Source organism: Squalius cephalus, assembly GCF_949319135.1.
Source record: "Squalius cephalus genome assembly, chromosome: 3".
Classification (NCBI taxonomy): Eukaryota; Metazoa; Chordata; class Actinopteri; order Cypriniformes; family Leuciscidae; genus Squalius; species Squalius cephalus.
This window is the reverse complement of record NC_137124.1, coordinates 18360325-18378115: the sequence shown is the minus strand read 5'-3', so window position 1 is coordinate 18378115 and position 17791 is coordinate 18360325. Positions and strand designations below refer to the sequence as shown.

The 17791-nt window shown below is 37.5% G+C and overlaps 2 protein-coding genes across 3 annotated transcripts; both read left to right on the top strand.

The window, feature by feature from the left end:
- Positions 1-1796: 1796 nt before the first annotated feature.
- On the top strand, positions 1797-9192 carry senp3b (SUMO specific peptidase 3b). The gene is made up of 11 exons (XM_079865657.1): positions 1797-1955; positions 2624-3361; positions 4224-4367; positions 4605-4716; positions 4847-4994; positions 5087-5134; positions 5257-5334; positions 7445-7582; positions 7753-7836; positions 7963-8013; positions 8316-9192. The coding sequence occupies exons 2-11, from the start codon at positions 2662-2664 to the stop codon at positions 8424-8426; spliced, it is 1614 nt and encodes a 537-aa protein (XP_079721783.1). The 5' UTR covers positions 1797-1955; positions 2624-2661; the 3' UTR covers positions 8427-9192.
- A 171-nt stretch (positions 9193-9363) lies between these two features.
- On the top strand, positions 9364-14683 carry eif4a1a (eukaryotic translation initiation factor 4A1A). Of its 2 annotated transcripts, XM_079865156.1 has the most exons (12): positions 9364-9446; positions 10597-10611; positions 10847-10895; positions 11008-11140; positions 11445-11584; positions 11946-12114; positions 12250-12359; positions 12984-13127; positions 13433-13570; positions 13654-13743; positions 14027-14106; positions 14190-14683. In XM_079865156.1, the coding sequence occupies exons 1-12, from the start codon at positions 9424-9426 to the stop codon at positions 14332-14334; spliced, it is 1236 nt and encodes a 411-aa protein (XP_079721282.1). In that variant the 5' UTR covers positions 9364-9423; the 3' UTR covers positions 14335-14683. The 2 variants fall into 2 exon arrangements, with proteins under 2 accessions (XP_079721282.1, XP_079721283.1); XM_079865157.1 differs by lacking the exon at positions 10597-10611 and having other exon boundaries at positions 9408-9446.
- Positions 14684-17791: the final 3108 nt, after the last annotated feature.

Here is a 17791-nt window from a genome sequence, read left to right as displayed (position 1 = left end):
ACTTCCCCCTCTTCACTTGCTGGATTTATACCTTTCTATTACATCATACTAATAATGACGGTTGTTTTTCTCCCCAAATTTGACAATCATGTAGATTGTGTAGCTATTTATCTTCTTCCTTTCCCCCGTTTATTTTTTTATTTTTTATCATGCTGCATGATTTCAAAAATCTACTTTTAAAAAAGGCACTATTCTTCCTCTGTAGCCTACTTGAAAACCACGTTATTGTTTTTGATTACCCATCATAATTATAAAAAATATTATTATTGTTTCATACTCTTTATAATAAATACAACTTTACACTGTGTGTATTTGTGTCTGCAACTTATATTTATTTTGAATATTATGTAGTTTGACAACATGGTTTTCCATTTATTTACATTTTACTAATAAATTATTTTAAATGTGGTGCTATACATTGAGTTTAAGATTGTGGTAATAATGGATAATAATGGATTCCTGTCCAGGAAATATGGGCTTATTTCTTGTTATAGGCATTCATTAAAAAAATTAGAAGTGTTGACATAAAAGGCATCAACAATTGTTTAATAACAAATGAAAATAAATAGGTGTGACAGGAAACTTGGGAGTTATTGTATTTGTACACTCAGCATGAAGGAACTCTCACATGTGGACTATAAAGCCCTGCATCATTAGAAGAACTTGAAAACAGATACTATTTCCCCCAGTGTCATTTTCAGTCATGCCTCTCTGATCCTGTCTTTCCAGTTTGACTGGATATTTATGGACTTTCTTCTTGTCACAAAGACACACACATGCAAATGATCATGTGAAATCATGTATTAGGCTACATTACCCTACGTAATCACCCTTTAGGGTAAAAAGAACAATTCACTTCCTGTTCTGTATTTATAATGTAGCCTATATATCATAAATATTGAAACATCATGGTTTGTCCATGCTAACTTTACCATTAGAAAACTGGTGTATACACGTTTTCTTTCTTTTCTTTTTTTTTTGGTGATCCTTAAAATGTGCATATATGGCCCACTGGATTGTATAAAACTAACTGCAACTTCACTGCATGAAATCTGCTCTAAATGTATGCAATCATTGCTGTCTGCAATAATTGAATCTGTCAATAAACCAAAAAACAAACAAACAAAAAAAAAAACACACACACAAGATGAAAACTTTGTATATAATAATGGACCATATCAGTAAGATATAACAGATATTTAACAGCTGAGTTCTGGGAAATCCCATTTGTTGTGAATCTCTTGAGTCAACTGCATGTTGCAATTCAAAGGACTCCTCATTTAGCCAGACTAGTGCAATTTTTTTAAGTTCTTCCTTCCCATCATATTGTGACTCAGGCCTAGAAATATGCAGCATGTTCTTAACCATAGGATCTTACTTCAGGCTGGAAACACGATACTGACAGCATAGAAAAGATCACTGACAAAATAAGATGAGTATGAAACTATGTATTTGAAGGATAGCCATTTACATTCAGCTACTGAAAACCTACTCAATAACCTACTAAAATGTTATTTTTTTAAAACCTATTAAATATCTAAGTATACTTGATTCAGAAAAATCAAAATTAGATAAGAAGGCAGGGTACAAGAGTGGAAGAAGGGTGCACAACCTTCTTCCATTTGAAACTAATTTTTATTTTACTACTCTTCCTTCATTACACGATTCAATCCAATATTTCTATGTTAACATGTTGCAAGTATCTTTATATGAGTATTATTTTTATGCTTTATTTTGCAAGGGTCTGTAACGCCATTACATGAGGCCAATGATGTCATCAGTTGCGCGCAGCAGCTGTTCATGGTTTCGTGTAAAGACCGCGACTGTATTCATTGATTGAGGTGGAAATCCTCGTAATGCACAATCTGGTTTCTTTGCTTCTAAATCATTGAAAATAAAGGCAAAGCGGCCGCGTGTGTTTTTCATTTACATTGGTTTAAAACTGCACGTAAAAGGTGAGTGATATGTGGGTATAATTCAAGAGACTGTACAGTAGGTAGCTGTTAGCTAGTCAGCTAATTAGCGAATTTGCACATGCCAGAGATCGAAAACTACCTAGTAAGCAACCGTAAATTATTCGGCTTATAACATCGTTGCAAAACACACAAAATATGTGTTGTTTTCTAGATATGACACGACAATTGAAAGGCTTTGATTAGGCGTGCTAGATGTGAATCTGTATAATATCTTCGCTCATTTTGTTGTTGATAGTAACTTAGCATTTTACCATTGTGCATGAATATATGTGCACATTTAATGAATCACGTTGGGTTAAACGCGGACAAATTGTTAAATTATTGTGAGAATGTATTAATTCTAATACTTGCTTTCTGTCCGAAGTGTTTTGCTCTTTTGTATTTGATCCTTTTAAATAAGACTAAATGAAAACAAAATGTAAAATATATATTTTCTATTTTTTATATCTAAAATGTAAAATGAGATATATGTAAGATATCTAATATGTTCTCCACTTTGACAATCACCATATATTATACAAGACCAGTTACCAGTCATTCATAAACAACATATCTGTATAATGCAAATTATCCACCTGCATCAGAAACAAAATTCAGGGTACTGAATTCACATTTTGTTCCAATTCACATTTTTTTCACTCTTGCAGACGGCAAGCTGGCGCAGGTAGCAGGTTGCCAGTGGACTATGAGAGACAGTGGTGGAAGCCTGGCCCAGAACCGCTGGCAAGGGGAACTCTCCTTGACTGTGAGCCAGGAGGCCAGCAGTGTTGGGGGCATGGGAGGTGATCTAATGGATCCAAACTCCCCTCCCAACACCACCAGCCCCATTCACCTCAAAATAGCTCACAAGGAGCGAATCTGGACTGGGGAGTACATAGAGCCAGTAGAAGTTGATGAAGAGCTTGGATTTGATGAGAATGAAGAAGATATTGAAGAAGAAGAACAAGATGAGGAAGAGATTGATTCTGAGTGTGGTTCCTGGGAAGAGAAAGATGAAGTGGAAGACTGGCAAATGCCATTTGAATCACAACCGCAAGTCATGTTCGCTAACAATTATCGGCAGCAGATGTCCTCACATGAAGGGGAGGTCAAATTCCAAGCTAGAAACTTTCCCGTGAATCCCTTCCAGATTCGACTTCATGGACTTAGGCAGCAAAGACTGAAGCGCTGGCGAAGACTGCGGTCTAGTGCAAGGTTACGCAACCGGCTTGTGCAGAATTGGAAAACGTGGAGACAGCGGGCGCAATGGGTTGGCAACTTAGGGTATCGACGGGCAAGGAGGTGGCGCCGGTATAGCCTTTATGCCAGCAAGAGAGAAGAACAGGGATGTGACACCTTGGGCTCATCACAAATAGGTTTGGAGACAACAAGTGGAGGAGAACCAGGTGAGATTTTTCCTTTTCTCATTGTTATTTAGAGTAGGGGTTTTCAGACTGGGGTATGTGGACCCCCAAGGGGCCACAAGGGAGTACTAGGAGGTCTAGGGTGACCAGACGTCCTGAAATCTAAGCTGTTGTCCTGAATCCCGAATCCGGCCCTAATTGTCCCGAAAATTATACTAAAGCAAAATCTTGAGTAGTAATTGTCTGATAAAACATTAAAAACTGTCCGTGGAAGTTGAGTCGTCCTGCAGCCAGCCCCCGTCGGCTGCTCATTGGCTGCAGCATCTTTTTTTTTCTTTTTTTTTAAGTTCTACAAAGATACCGAAGGCGCGAATTTAGATATGCATTGATAAGCGAGCCGCGAGGACCGTGGATGTGCAGCCAGTCGTAAAGGAGTGATTGATTGGTCGCGGCACTGTGTGCAAAAAAATACTTCGGCCTAATGTCTGATGTCGGGTTACTCAAAGCAAATCATCTACACAATTATTTCGTTTTCTTATTTAATGACCGACAATTTAGTTGTAATAATAATTTTGGCATAAGGCTTATTAGCATTAGGCTATAGCCTGAAAGGTCTGATTTACGCACTGTTACAACAGTCATTGTTTTTAGTCAACAGTCATTTGAGTTCATGATTTTAATGTTGTTTTTTTGTGGCAGACTAAAGACTAATGACAGACTGTTGATCTTTGAATAAAAATATGTTTGGTTCAGGTTTGAAATTCATTATCTTTTATTATAGGCTATGTAGTCTAATATCATAGTTGGCCTACTCCCCACCCCCCTCCACTGACAACAACTGATTTAAAGTAAATAGAATTATAGCCGAAATTGCATTATATTAATGTTTGTTCTCTCTCCACAGAAAATCCCTTTTTTGGTTTCAATGGTTATCATGGGGATTCTCAGTCAAATTCAGTTGTGACAGGGGGGCGGGAATATCTCATGAAGCCAACCACTCAAAAGATGGAGATGGTCCTAACAGAGGAGCACAGGGCTTATGTCCAAGGTAGAACTCCTGTTGTCTAGAAGCTGCAGAAACATTCATCCTATCTCATATTATCTCTTTAGGTTATGATATGGAAGCATGTCCAGCATATTTAGATAATATAGGGTTTATGCCAAGATTGCAGGCCAAAGTGGATGTAATACTCCTCAGTCCTCACAGATCTTGGTGTTAAAATGTGTAAAATGTCCCGAACTCAGTGGTGGTGGTACCTCATGCATGCATTTATTTATTTCTCAGGTCTTCTTGATGAATACCTTCGAAAGTATGGAAGTCTAATTCCTGTACAAACAGATGATATTGTCGAGGAACTGCAGGGCATCTTCAATGAGGACTTTTCTCAGACTCACAGGTCTCACTCATGCACAACCTCAAATACACTCTTTTTCGTTTAGTTCTTTGTCTTTGTGCATCTTGTGTATCACATAGATCTTTAGAAGTAAAGCTAAAGTATTTTTCTTTTCTTTACCATGTGCCTACAGGAAGGCTGTGGTGCAACATTTAATCCAATCCTACCAGAGGTCATCAGGGACTGCCATGTTGAAAGGGTTCCGGGTGAATTACAAGCGTCATGTTCTCACAATGGATGATCTTAGCACCCTCTATGGACAGAATTGGCTCAATGACCAGGTCAGTTTTGAGTTATACATGATACATTTCATTATTTAGTCTTTCTCAGTCCTTCTTAATGCATACATTGTTATTTCATCTGATTTTTTAAGATCATGAACATGTATGGAGACCTTGTGATGGATTCAGTGCCTGAAAAGGTGAATATTCTTTTCTTATTTCTCCTATGGAATTCTTTCTTTTTATATAGTTCAGTTGTATTCACTTGTGTTCAGTGTTTTTTTTTTTTTTTTGTATCTAATACCATCTCATTTACTTTTAGGTGCACTTCTTCAACAGTTTCTTTTATGACAAGTTGAGGACCAAAGGTTATGATGGAGTGAAACGGTGGACAAAGAATGTAAGAAAACTGTAAACTTCACTACCTCACAAAAGTTCACTACCATTCAAAAATTTTGATGTTAATGTTTTTGAAAGAAGTCTCCTGTGTTCATCAAGGCTGCATTTATTTGATTAAATAAAAAAAAACGTAATCTTATGAAATATTGCTATTTTAGTATATTTTAAAATGTAATATATTCCTTTGTTGGCAAAGCTAAATTTTCAGCATCATTACTCCAGTCTTTAGTATCGCATGATCCTTCAGAAATATATCTGATATGCTGATTTGGTGCTCAAGGAACATTTCTTATCATGATCAATGTTGAAAACATTGTGCTGGATTCTTTAAAAAAATAGAAAGTTCAAAAGAACAGCATTTAATTGAAATGGAAATCTTTTCTAACATTATAAATGATGTTTTATTTACAAAGTTCGGGAGGAGCACGTTCAGATAATTAACACGAGTGGAGAGCACTCAGCAATCAACGATAAGAGGTGTATATATATTCAGCAGTCTCACCTCAATTCGTTGACAGTTTAGCAGCATCCCTCCACCACCCCTTCTCCACACTTCTAGTCCTAACCATTTATATACGGGGGGAGTACTCTGGGTTCGGGCCGAATTCCGAACTCGGAGCCCTCCACCCGGACATTACGCCAAATACGCATTAAACTTTACTCCCTCTAATTGTATGTAAGTGTGAACTCGTGAAATATCTTTACTGTCACTTTGATGAATGTAATGCATCCTTGCTAAATAAGAGTTAATTTCTTCAAAAACAAATCTCACTGACCCCAAACTTTTGAAGATTATGTTATGTGTATAACAAGATCATATACATGTACACATCTGATAATATTTTGGTGGATCCATTCTTCAGTGCTAATCCTTAAAGGGATAGTTCACTTTGAAATTAAATTTTGGTATGTTTTAGCTTACCTCAAGGGCATCCAAGATGTAGGTGTCTTTTTTTCCGCAGTAGTTTCAATTTTGATATTTTTAGGTCAAACCGTTCTTGTCTGTCAGTCCTATAATGCAGGTCTATGGTCGCTGTCTCAAAGAGCATGCACAGAGTCCAAATTAAAACAATTCCCCATTGTCCAAATTAAACAATTCCCCATCGTAAGTACACATTGATGGCCTAAGACACGAAACGAGCGGTTTGTGTGAGAAAATGAACAGTATTTATATCGTTTTTTAACTCTTGTACACAGCCACGTCCAAGTGATCTGAGGGCGCGCGCGCATCCTGCTGTGTGACGTGTGCGTAGATATATATACACTAGAATAGATGCCGCCTTGCCTACGGCATTCGTTCCCATGAACTGCCGTAGCCAAGGCGACATCTAGTGTATATATATCTATGCACCAGTCTGCGCACACGTCACACAGCAGGATGCGCGAGCGCCCTCAGATCACTTGGACGTGGCTGTGTACAAGAGTTAAAAAACGATATAAATACTGTTCATTTTCTCACACAAACCGCTCGTTTCGTGTCTTAGGCCATCAATGTGTACTTACGATGGGGAATTGTTTTAATTTGGACTCTGTGCATGCTCTTTGAGACAGCGACCATAGACCTGCATTATAAGACTGACAGACAAGAACGGTTTGACCTAAAAATATCAAAATTGAAACTACTGCGGAAAAAAAGACACCTACATCTTGGATGCCCTTGAGGTAAGCTAAAACATACTAAAATTTAATTTCAAAGTGAACTATCCCTTTAAAGGGATGGTTCGGAGTAATTTCAACCTAGGGTCCTTTGCACCATGACCTCGAGCCAAACACCCCCCCAGAAGCTTTTTTTCCTTGGTCGAACATTATTAAAGTTAGAGCTTATTCAGAGATATCAGCCGAATGGCTTAGTGTAGGCGCTAATGGATCCAAGTTTGTATCTCGTAAATTACCCCACTAATTATGCCCGGAATGGTACCAAACTTCTACAGTAGTACAAACAGGTTCTGTACTCATAAAACGAGGCATTGGAAAGTTTGTAAGTACATCAGGAGTTTATCAGGAGTGCAAAGGACTCTAGGTTGAAATTACTCCGAACCATCCCTTTAAAGCAAATCCGCAGAACTTTTCTTGTTCTTGCTTTTATTAACACACGTTCAAACATGTTTCAGGTGGACATCTTCCAGAAGGATCTTTTGTTGATTCCCATTCATTTAGAAGTGCACTGGTCATTGGTCTCAGTTGATATTAAACAGCGCTCCATCACGTACTTCGATTCTCAGCGAACTCTTAATCGCCGCTGCCCCAAGGTATAAGCCACATAAAAATATAGTGTTGTATGTGCTATAGTACACTCAAAATCTTCTCCACAAACTATGGAATTTCTTTAAACCTGTGTGTAATGTCTAAAACAATATAATAATTAACCTCTGTGTTTGTAACTCTAATTAGCTAAGTGACCATTTTTTTCCCTCCACAGCATATTTTTAAATACCTGCAGGCAGAAGCCATGATAAAAGACAAGAGAGACTTCCTGATAGGGTGGAAAGGCTTTTTTAAAATGGTAAGTCCAGACACTGCAGTGAACATTTCCACAAGTTGCTACTTGTTGTGACAGCTTTTCTTTTTTTTTCTAATGCTGTTCAAATGTGTCAGTGACAGTTAATAAAGCCTCTTTTTTATGTTACAGAATGTTGGCAGACAGAATAATGACAGTGACTGTGGGGCATTTGTCCTGCAGGTTTGTACATACACCATTTTCATATAGCTGACCATGGTCTGGGGTTTTATGAGTGGTGGTTGATAAGATTTAGATTAACTGACACAATGCTGTAGATTTATAACTGTTTATCTAGTGTAAAATCCATTAAAATAGACTGTGGTGGGTTGAAGTTTTTAACATGCTTCATCCATAATACGACAAACTGTTCTCCACAAGTGCACAGAAAAATCAGATGCACAGACAATATTGTCAGAATATGTGTTGTTTGATGTCATAAGACTGACCTTTTATTTCTCTTTATTTATCCACCTCCTCTTTAGTACTGCAAGTGTCTCGCATTGGGTCAGCCCTTCAGCTTCCGTCAGCAGGACATGCCCAAGCTGAGGAGACTTATGTACAAAGAACTGTGTCATTGCAAGCTCTCACTGTGATATTTGTGTAAAGACTGCACAATCAGTGAGGAAAGCGATACATTTGTCCAAAAAGCCTGAGAGACTTCACAATGAGGATATTTTCTTCATCACTCACTTTTATTTTTATTTTGTATAACCTTTTCAGTTGGTTTCGTACTTGAGGCCAACATCTTGACTGAGAGATCTGAGGTAATCCACGGTTGACAGCCTGGCTTGCCCTTGTGACATACTGCCTAAATGGAACATTCTGTTTTGGGTTTTGTATTTGTTCTGTGCATAAAGATGAGAGTAACTGTGCCCTGATGCAGGTGACGATTCATGTCTGCAGTTTTGTTTTTAATAAATCGTCTTATGAAAATAACGATCTGGGTAATCATCAGAACACTTAAATTGTTATTCTGCTAGTCACATTGTAATTAATGTTGTATTTTGAAATGGCCAGGATTTATTATGGTAGTATTCTCATCATGTTAGCTTTGTTCACCCTTATTGAAACTGGAAATAATCCCAGTAAGCTGTTTTCTTTTCTTCTCAAAGCATATTTATATCACATATTAAATGAACCACTATTACAATAGCTGTGAATAATAGATGACTCACTTGCAGCGCTTGGGTAATAAGGGAAGCGTTACTTCTGACTATATTTTCTGGAAGTGAGCAAAACCTTTTATATTTATGAATTTTATTTTACTAATTTAAAATTAGGTATTTATCATTTAAAAAATGTAGATGCTAGAAAACCAAACATCACATTTCTTAAAGAAAAAAACGTGGTTAATATAGCAAAAAAAAAATTCAACTTCCAGCTAGGATTTTGTTCTCTTTTTTTCGTTTGGTGACGTCTTTAAACAGGCGCTTATAATAGGGAGAGACCAATCGTTTCTTGACCAATTGGAAGACACGCTGGGCGGGTCTATAATCTGATTGAACGGGAAGTTGTCCAATCAATGGACTTTGGTCGTCGTCACGGTTTAAGTATTTGCGCGTTTCCGCCAGTCTACAGTCCTTTGTAATAATGTCGTCTGAACATGAAGATAGGTAAGAAAACGTGCTCGAATAATTTTTTATATATATATCTATGTAAGTGCTGATCGTTTTACGGGAAATGTTTAGTCAGTGTTATTGATTTCATATGTGTTTAGGAAAATATAGAATATTTGTCTTTCATCAGCGTTTTAAAAGCTAACATTATCAGCCGATTTGGCACGTTCGTCCTCTCCCTGTTCCCGCCTCGTAAAAAATTACCCAGAAAAGTGTTTTTTTCACCAGGTAGCGTAACTACCATGCGTTTTACTTAAGATTATACTCGTAATGTTTATTGGAAAGTCTTTTCGAATGATTTTTGGAACGTCTATTCGACGTTCCGTTAGAATGCCGGTTTTTGTGACGCAACGTGTCTCACGCGCTTGTTCAGTTCCTCGTGTGGCCGGCGCGTCCATGCGGCACATGGTCACTCCCTTATCCTCGTTTTAAACATATTCTCTACATTTTAACGTTAATTTTAATGTACTTCGCCAAATGTCCCCGTATCAGGTGTCATTTAATAGAAAATATGTGTTTTGTTCGCAGATGTAGGCCTACAAAGGAGAAAATATGTAGGCCATGTGCCTTTCCTGGGCTAGACAATAGGGTGTTCTTGCGATGTAGGCCCAAGGCCTATCCTCACATAGGCCTCTCTTATTAAAATGTATATAAATGCTAAAGATGCTGATTATTCTTTTAAAATTTTAAAAGAAAAGGGAAACTGTGCCGTCTGTGAAACTATTAACTTACTTGAATACTTTGGGTCTATAATTAAATGTATACATGGATTGGTATAATACGGAGTTGACGCACGGTATTATTTTAAACCGCTTTTATAAGAGAGAACGTTGTAATTGTAATGATCGATTGTTGTTTCCGACGAATTACTAGAGCCACGTTGTTAATGGCGCTGACTGAAAATGGCTGCCTCTTGGTCATATTCTTAATTTACGATGGCAGTGACTTAACTGTAAAATATCGCTATGTTTTATAAATAATCGTAATCTAAAACCGTGACTTTTCCGTGGAATGCTAAAGGAGATATTAGGCAGACTGACAGCACTGGTAACCGTTCACTTTCGTTTATGGAGAATGATCCAATGCAAGCGAATAGTGACTGAGGCTGTCATTCTGACTAACCTTTTCTTTTCTTTTTCCCCACAAGTCATCATGAGTCTGAGTAAGTTTTCGTTTTTACTTGAACTAATTAAACATTTAACAATATATGAATAAATGTATGGGATGTTTGTGTGTAGATAAACCCCAACACTATAGGGGGACCGAGTGACTGAATTATTGGATGATATCCAATTAATTGCTGTTTAGTCCTTTAGCTGACTTTTCACATCTCAACACTGGAAAATGTGAAATGAGTTTTACATCAAAGCTGTACTAATTACAGCCTCTCATTTCAGACCCAGAGACAATGGCCCTGAGGGGATGGAACCAGATGGTATCATTGAGGTTGGTGTCTAAGAGCCATTTAATTTGTCTATAATTATATTGATATAAAATAACACATGTTTATATGCGCATCAGCGTAAACTATAAATGTATTTTATTTTTATTTTTTCAGAGCAACTGGAAGGAGATTGTCGATAGTTTTGATGATATGAATCTGCGAGAGGCTCTTCTCAGAGGAATCTATGCTTATGGTTTTGAGAAACCTTCTGCCATTCAGCAGAGGGCAATCCTCCCTTGTATCAAGGGTATGTAGAATTTTACTTGCCCATCTATGCTTAGTCGTTTTATATTATTGGATTATAAATTCAGTTTATTCATGCCCTTATTAATTGGGCAAGGCTGTGTCTGTCAGTGACACTGACCTATATCTGGTAAGGGCAGATTAAATAAAGCCTATATTCATCCCAGTCAACTCAACACAGTGAGGCATAGACTGTTTCATGGTATGGGCACAAATGCTTTCCTTAGTACTTTTAACATTACAGTCAGTTTGAAACTCCAAGTGATTGAATGGCCATTGGTTAATGTTCTGCAGTTTTCTGTCTGTAGGTTATGATGTCATTGCACAGGCTCAGTCTGGCACAGGAAAGACGGCCACGTTTGCCATCTCCATTCTGCAGCAGGTTGATGTGGAGCTGAAGGCTACACAAGCAATGGTGCTGGCTCCTACCAGAGAGCTGGCCCAACAGGTGAAAAGCATTACTCATTCAGGTTTGCTATAGCACACAGGTTCTGTCTTTGTCTTCTGTGTCTTCAAATGAAAAAGTGTGGAAAGTTTAAGCGTGTCCCCTATCAACTGGGCAAGGCTGTGTCTGTCAGTGACGCAAAGTCCGATATCTGTTAGGGGAAGAGGAAATTAAGACCGTATTCATCCCAGTCAGCTCAACACAGTGAGACAAAGACTGTTTCATGCTATGGGCACAGATACACATCAATTATTTTAACATGATTCACCATCCATTTTGTTTCTTGTGCAGTGACTCATGAGCACAGATGGGGTTTTTTTTAGATTGTTTTTATTATTTGCTAAACTGTCTTTGTCGTCTTTAGATTCAGAAGGTGGTCCTGGCTCTTGGAGACTACATGGGGGCATCTTGCCATGCCTGCATCGGTGGCACCAATGTCCGTAATGACGTTCAGAAGCTTCAGGCTGATGTGCCCCACATAGTGGTTGGGACCCCTGGCCGTGTGTTTGACATGCTTAACCGCAGGTATCTCTGTAAGTACAGATTATGGGCACTTGTTCTAGCATTCATTGTTTTCTCAACTACCTGTTCTGTTTATTGCAATGGTTCACAGATTAGTATTCTGCATGCCTAATGTCTTAGAAATGACACCTATTTTCCTATTTCAGCTCCTAAATATATAAAGATGTTTGCGCTGGATGAGGCAGATGAAATGTTGAGCAGAGGCTTCAAGGACCAAATCTATGAGATCTTTCAGAAGTTGGCCACAGATACTCAGGTGAGCTAATACTTTTCAGTTTCTGGTGCCCACACCAAAGATACCCTCTCCTACCAGCTTCCTATGCTGAATTGGGAATCATGATCTTTGGTAGAGAAATGTTTCTGCTCTCCACTATGATTGGGCTCTTGGGGTCCCTCTTCATGACTATTAAGCAGCTGACACTTCATACCTTAAATGAGTTTCTAATTGCTGTGCAGTTTGTTTACTTTTAACTTCAAAGTAGATGAAATCTGGCTGAGCATTAACCCCTGGTTTCACAGACAAGACTTAACCCTAGTCCCAGACTAAAATGTATGTTTGAGTTTTAACTGAAAGCAACTTTCACTGACACATCTTAGTGTCAATGCCATTTTGTCTCTACACACTAATGTTTTTTTTTTAAGGCATGTTTATAAAATACTTAAGTAGCCTAATCCTGTCTTAATCTAAGCCCTGTTTGTGAAACCAGTCCATAACTTCCTCCGCATCATGATCAGCTTAGATTGCTGTAGATTTGACCATGATAACTGTACATTTGTTAACCCAACAAATAGCCTATCCTATAACATGAAAAGGTGTTCTTAGTGTTGACTCGGTTTGTAAGCTTATGCATGTTGGGGTTTTTTCTTTTTCTTTTCCCAGGTGATTCTTTTGTCTGCCACTATGCCTCAGGAGGTGCTGGAGGTGACTACAAAGTTCATGAGAGATCCTATTCGTATCCTAGTTAAGAAAGAAGAGCTGACCCTTGAGGGAATCCGGCAGTTCTACATCAATGTTGAGAAGGAGGTGAGTGAGTAATAAATATTCCTTTCTCTACCCTAAAATCTTCAAAGATGTTCATTTGCAGTTCTAGTTTAGTTTTTTTTTGTGACTGAAGTTGTAATGCTGTTTTGTGATGATCCCCATGCGTGTCAACTGATCCCAGACTCTCTGCAGTGCTCAGTGTCTGGTAAGCGTTTTGCTTGCCAGTGCATTTTGAGCCTGTAGGACTCTGGGAACATGATCTTGACTTAAGTCTGAAAACAGCACCACCTATTGGAAGAGCAGGGTCTTATCTCCCTCCATTTGCTAAGCTTTTTTCTGTCTTTCAGGAGTGGAAGTTGGACACATTGTGTGATCTTTATGAAACCCTGACCATCACTCAGGCTGTAATCTTCATCAACACGCGCCGGAAGGTGGACTGGCTGACCGAGAAAATGCATGCGAGGGACTTCACGGTTTCTGCGCTGGTGAGTGACTGACGGGTTGTGGTGTTTATATAGTTTTCCAAAATGCCTTTGTGGTTAACTTTTTGCACTCTATGGCTTCATAGCATGGTGACATGGAGCAGAAGGAGAGAGACGTCATCATGAAAGAGTTCCGTTCTGGCTCCAGCCGAGTCCTCATTACTACCGACCTGCTGGTAAGCAACCTTTCATCTTCCTCTTTACCCACAGTTCTGAGATGTCACACCAAGGATCCCTCTTCCACCAGCGTGCTGTGCTGTGATGGGAATAAAGTTCTTTGGGAGATTATTCTAACTGCTCTCCACAGTGCCTGGGTTGCCAAGTCCCTCAACACGACTATAAAGCAGTTGACATTTACAAATTTCAAATGCACTGTTGCTTGTAATTAACTTGGGTTTGCTAGTTGACTGCTTGTTTTTCAATCCGTTACCATTCCTCACAGTACTTGTTTACTTTTAGGCAAGAGGCATTGATGTGCAGCAGGTTTCACTGGTTATCAACTATGACCTTCCAACCAACAGGGAGAACTATATTCACAGGTGAGTCTAAAATCTTTTCTGTGATGGTGGTTGTCTGATTTGTGCATTTGTCCCTGTTTAGTAACAGTGCTTTATTTGTGTAGAATTGGACGTGGTGGACGCTTTGGCAGAAAGGGCGTTGCTATCAACATGATCACCGAAGATGACAAGCGCACGCTGCGAGACATTGAAACCTTCTACAATACTACTGTGGAGGAAATGCCCATGAACGTTGCTGATCTGATCTAAGAGCCCTGCCCCATTCTTTCCTCCTTCCCTACTTTTTTTTTTTTTTCTCCCTCCCCTCTTTAGTCTCATTCCAACCCACATCTCTTTTCATGCAAATCCCTCACAAATCAAGTACTGTTGGTTCTGATGGTGTTTTTTAAAAATATAAATCCAGTATGTTGGCCACATTGAATACTCAAAATGAATACAATATTCGTAAGACTCATTTAATCTTGCCCATTTAAAATGGTGCCATCTAGTGATCAAGGAGGTGTTGCAGGGCTTATTTGCATGTGGTGTAAATGTTAATGCACTGACTGGCATAATGGATTGGAGACATGCCCTGCTTTTCTTGATAGTGTTGGTTTAACCATATTTGAGATGTGACTCTACATTGGAATTTTTTTTTTTTTTTTTTTTTTCTAGCACAGGGCAAAGGATGTAAACTATATAATGATTCATGTGTTTTATATGGAGGACTTGGACTTTTATTCCAAATTGCAAGTCACTGCCATTTTCCTTTTACAGAAGCATCTGAGTAGGTTAAGATCTGCTTGGTTTAAAAAAAGATGCTTCAGTTCAAAAGGAAGTTGGTTTGTGGGAACAAATCGGATTCTAGAATTGAAAAATGTGGTCAAGTAATTCTCAAACTGTCCAATTCTTGTTACATCTTTTGTTGTCCTGTGTGCGTGGCTGTAGCTTTTTCGGTTTTTGTAAATAGGCTTTACTCTGGCGGGATGAATGGCTGAAGGCATTAGAAATGAATTTGGAATGGTTGATATGATTGGATAACCCACCATTGTATTGCCTCAAATTTTTCTCTGCATCAAAGTCCTATTGAGGAGTTCTGCTCCCATAACCTACCTCACCAAACTGTGTTGGAGGGGTCTAAATATGTAAAGGACCAAACTGCAGTAGTAGAGTATATAGAGATCATTATGTCTTCGTATTGTTCAAAAAATGCCTGTCTTTTGTTGGGTGGGTTTGGATGTGGGGTTTACATTTGGGGTGGTTAGGGCTATTTTTTTAAACAAATTTATTACAAATGTGATAATTATTAACCTTTTTGAGACAGAAGCAATGTATTAAGTCTTTTCTACATTGGATTCTGTATAGTATTTATTTTAATGGTCTGAAATAAAGGTATTTCCCATTTTTAACATGCTAAGTTGTCTTACTTGTTTATTGTCTTTATTTTATATAATAAATCAATAGATCTGTTAAACAAGTGAAAACCTTTAATGTGATACGTCTATGGGTCTTGCTCTGGTTGAGCTTGTATTTTATTTTGAAGCTTAACGCCATACCTTTTTGCTGTTTGTTTCTTTATCAATGTTCCAGTCAGTGTTTCTGGCCTCTGGCTGTTTGATCATTAGATAGTATACATGATAAACATACAGCAACAACTGCACACGTCATAGTGTTACAGACAACAGGAATGATGGCTTCTGGAACTTATGGTACCACAATTAAAGTTTTGAAGTGTTAAATCCGTTAATATAATACATTTTGCTAGAATATTTTATGCATTCAAATATTTAGGTATAAGTTTAATATAAATATGGCCGTTTGAATTAGTTTTAAAGCATTAGTTCACCTGAAACTATTCATTAATTACTCGCATTCATGTTCCAAACCCGTAAGACTTGTTCATCTTCAGAACACAAATGAAGCTATGCATCCATTGACTACGCAGCTACCACTTAGTTGCTTCAAAAAGTTCATAATGAGATCGTGAAACTAATCCATATGAATTGAGCTGCTTAGGCAAAATTTGCTGAAGAGACTCCATTACTTTTATATGAGCAGATTTAATTTAGGCTTTTATTCACATATAAACATTGATCAGTGAACATAATCAAGCTCAACCGAACCTGCTTGATGCACAAGAACAAAATTCATTGGTTCTTGTGGAAGCTCAATCTTACAAGTCAAGCGAACATGATTGAGCTTCCATGTGTGTGAATAAAAGCCTAAATTCAATCTGTCTCTTCAGAAAATTTGGACTAAACCGCTCAATTCATATGGATTAGTTTCACAATGTCTTGAACTTTTTGGTAGTTGTGTAGGCTGTCAATGGAGGTACAGAAAGTTCTCAGATTTCATCAAAAAGATCTTCATTTGTGTTCCAAAAATGAACAAAAGTCTTACGGGTTTGGAGCGAAACGAGGTGACGAGTGAATGATGACAGAATTATGGGTGAACTATAACTCTTCAACAAAAACAAATGATTGTGATGCATAGCTGTCGGTAATATATGAATGAAACAAAAGCTAGGTTTATATAATAGAACTAATAAACTGAATATGTTTTAAATACACAATAACTAGGTTTATGTTTATTAAATATCGATAGATCCAACTGATTATGTAAACCAATCTCATATTTTAACTAACTGAATCTTTTTTTTTCCTTTTTTTTTTCCTTTTTTTTTTTCCTTTTTTTTTTTCTTAATGCCATGAACCAGATCATCATTCAAAGTAAAACAAATATAAAGTAAAATAAAATAAGAACAGTGCCAGAGGACAAGAAAAAAAGAATTACAAACAACAAAAAAAGGGTGTTACTTTATATAACATCATACCTACAAGTTTCACAACCTAACATTGATGTTGATTCTAAGGAATTTGAATAAGGCCTACAAAAAAAAAAAAAAAAAAATATATATATATATATATATATATATATATATATATATATATATATATATATGCAAATAATAGTAATAAACTATGCCATGATTCATTTTTTATTGTAGTGTAGTTTCGAGGATATGTAGATACTCGTATGTTGAAAAACTGAACCTAACTAAACTAAACCTGCTGGTCACAATATGTATATTTTACCATTAAAGTGATGGAATTAACTTTTGTTATGGCAATTATTTGCACTGCGATCAATGAGTAAATGTTCTCTTAAATCTTATTGGACGTAACTATTCCCATTTGGGCAAAACTAAACTTTTCAGCACACTTACCCCCGGTTTCACAGACAAGGCTTAAAGGGAAAGTTCACCCAAAAATTTTAATTTTGTCAGTTGACAGTAGCCATTGACCGAAAGTAAACAAACAAAAAAACACTATGTCAATGGCTACCGTCACCTGTCTGGTTTCAAACATTCTTCAAGATATCTTCTTTTGTGCTCAATAGAAGAAAGAAACTCATACAGGTTTGGAACAACTTGAGGGTGAGTAAATGAAAGAATTTTCATTTTTGGGTGAACTACTACCCCTTTAAGCCTAGTCCCAGACTAAAATTCATGTTTGAGGAGTTTTAACTGAAAGCAACTTGCACTGGCATATCTTAAAATATGTCAGTGCCATTGTTTTGTCTCAAGATGCACACCAGTGATGTTTTTTGTCTAAGGCACGTTTATAAAAGCTACTAATTAAGTCCTAATTAAACTAATCCTGGTTTAATCTAAACCCTGTCTGTGAAACCAGGCCTAAATTAGATATTTAAGCACTAAATGTTCACA

What these genes read in the sequence shown, in the direction of transcription:
- senp3b (XM_079865657.1), top strand. Translation starts at nt 2,662, where the DNA reads ATGAGAGACAGTGGTGGAAGCCTGGCCCAGAACCGCTGGCAAGGGGAA. An exon ending in TGGATTCAGTGCCTGAAAAG is followed by an intron (nt 5,135 to 5,256) that starts GTGAATATTCTT and finishes ATTTACTTTTAG; the next exon opens with GTGCACTTCTTCAACAGTTT. An exon ending in GTGGGGCATTTGTCCTGCAG is followed by an intron (nt 8,014 to 8,315) that starts GTTTGTACATAC and finishes CCTCCTCTTTAG; the next exon opens with TACTGCAAGTGTCTCGCATT.
- eif4a1a (XM_079865156.1), top strand. Translation starts at nt 9,424, where the DNA reads ATGTCGTCTGAACATGAAGATAG. An exon ending in AATCCTCCCTTGTATCAAGG is followed by an intron (nt 11,141 to 11,444) that starts GTATGTAGAATT and finishes TTCTGTCTGTAG; the next exon opens with GTTATGATGTCATTGCACAG. An exon ending in ACTTCACGGTTTCTGCGCTG is followed by an intron (nt 13,571 to 13,653) that starts GTGAGTGACTGA and finishes ATGGCTTCATAG; the next exon opens with CATGGTGACATGGAGCAGAA.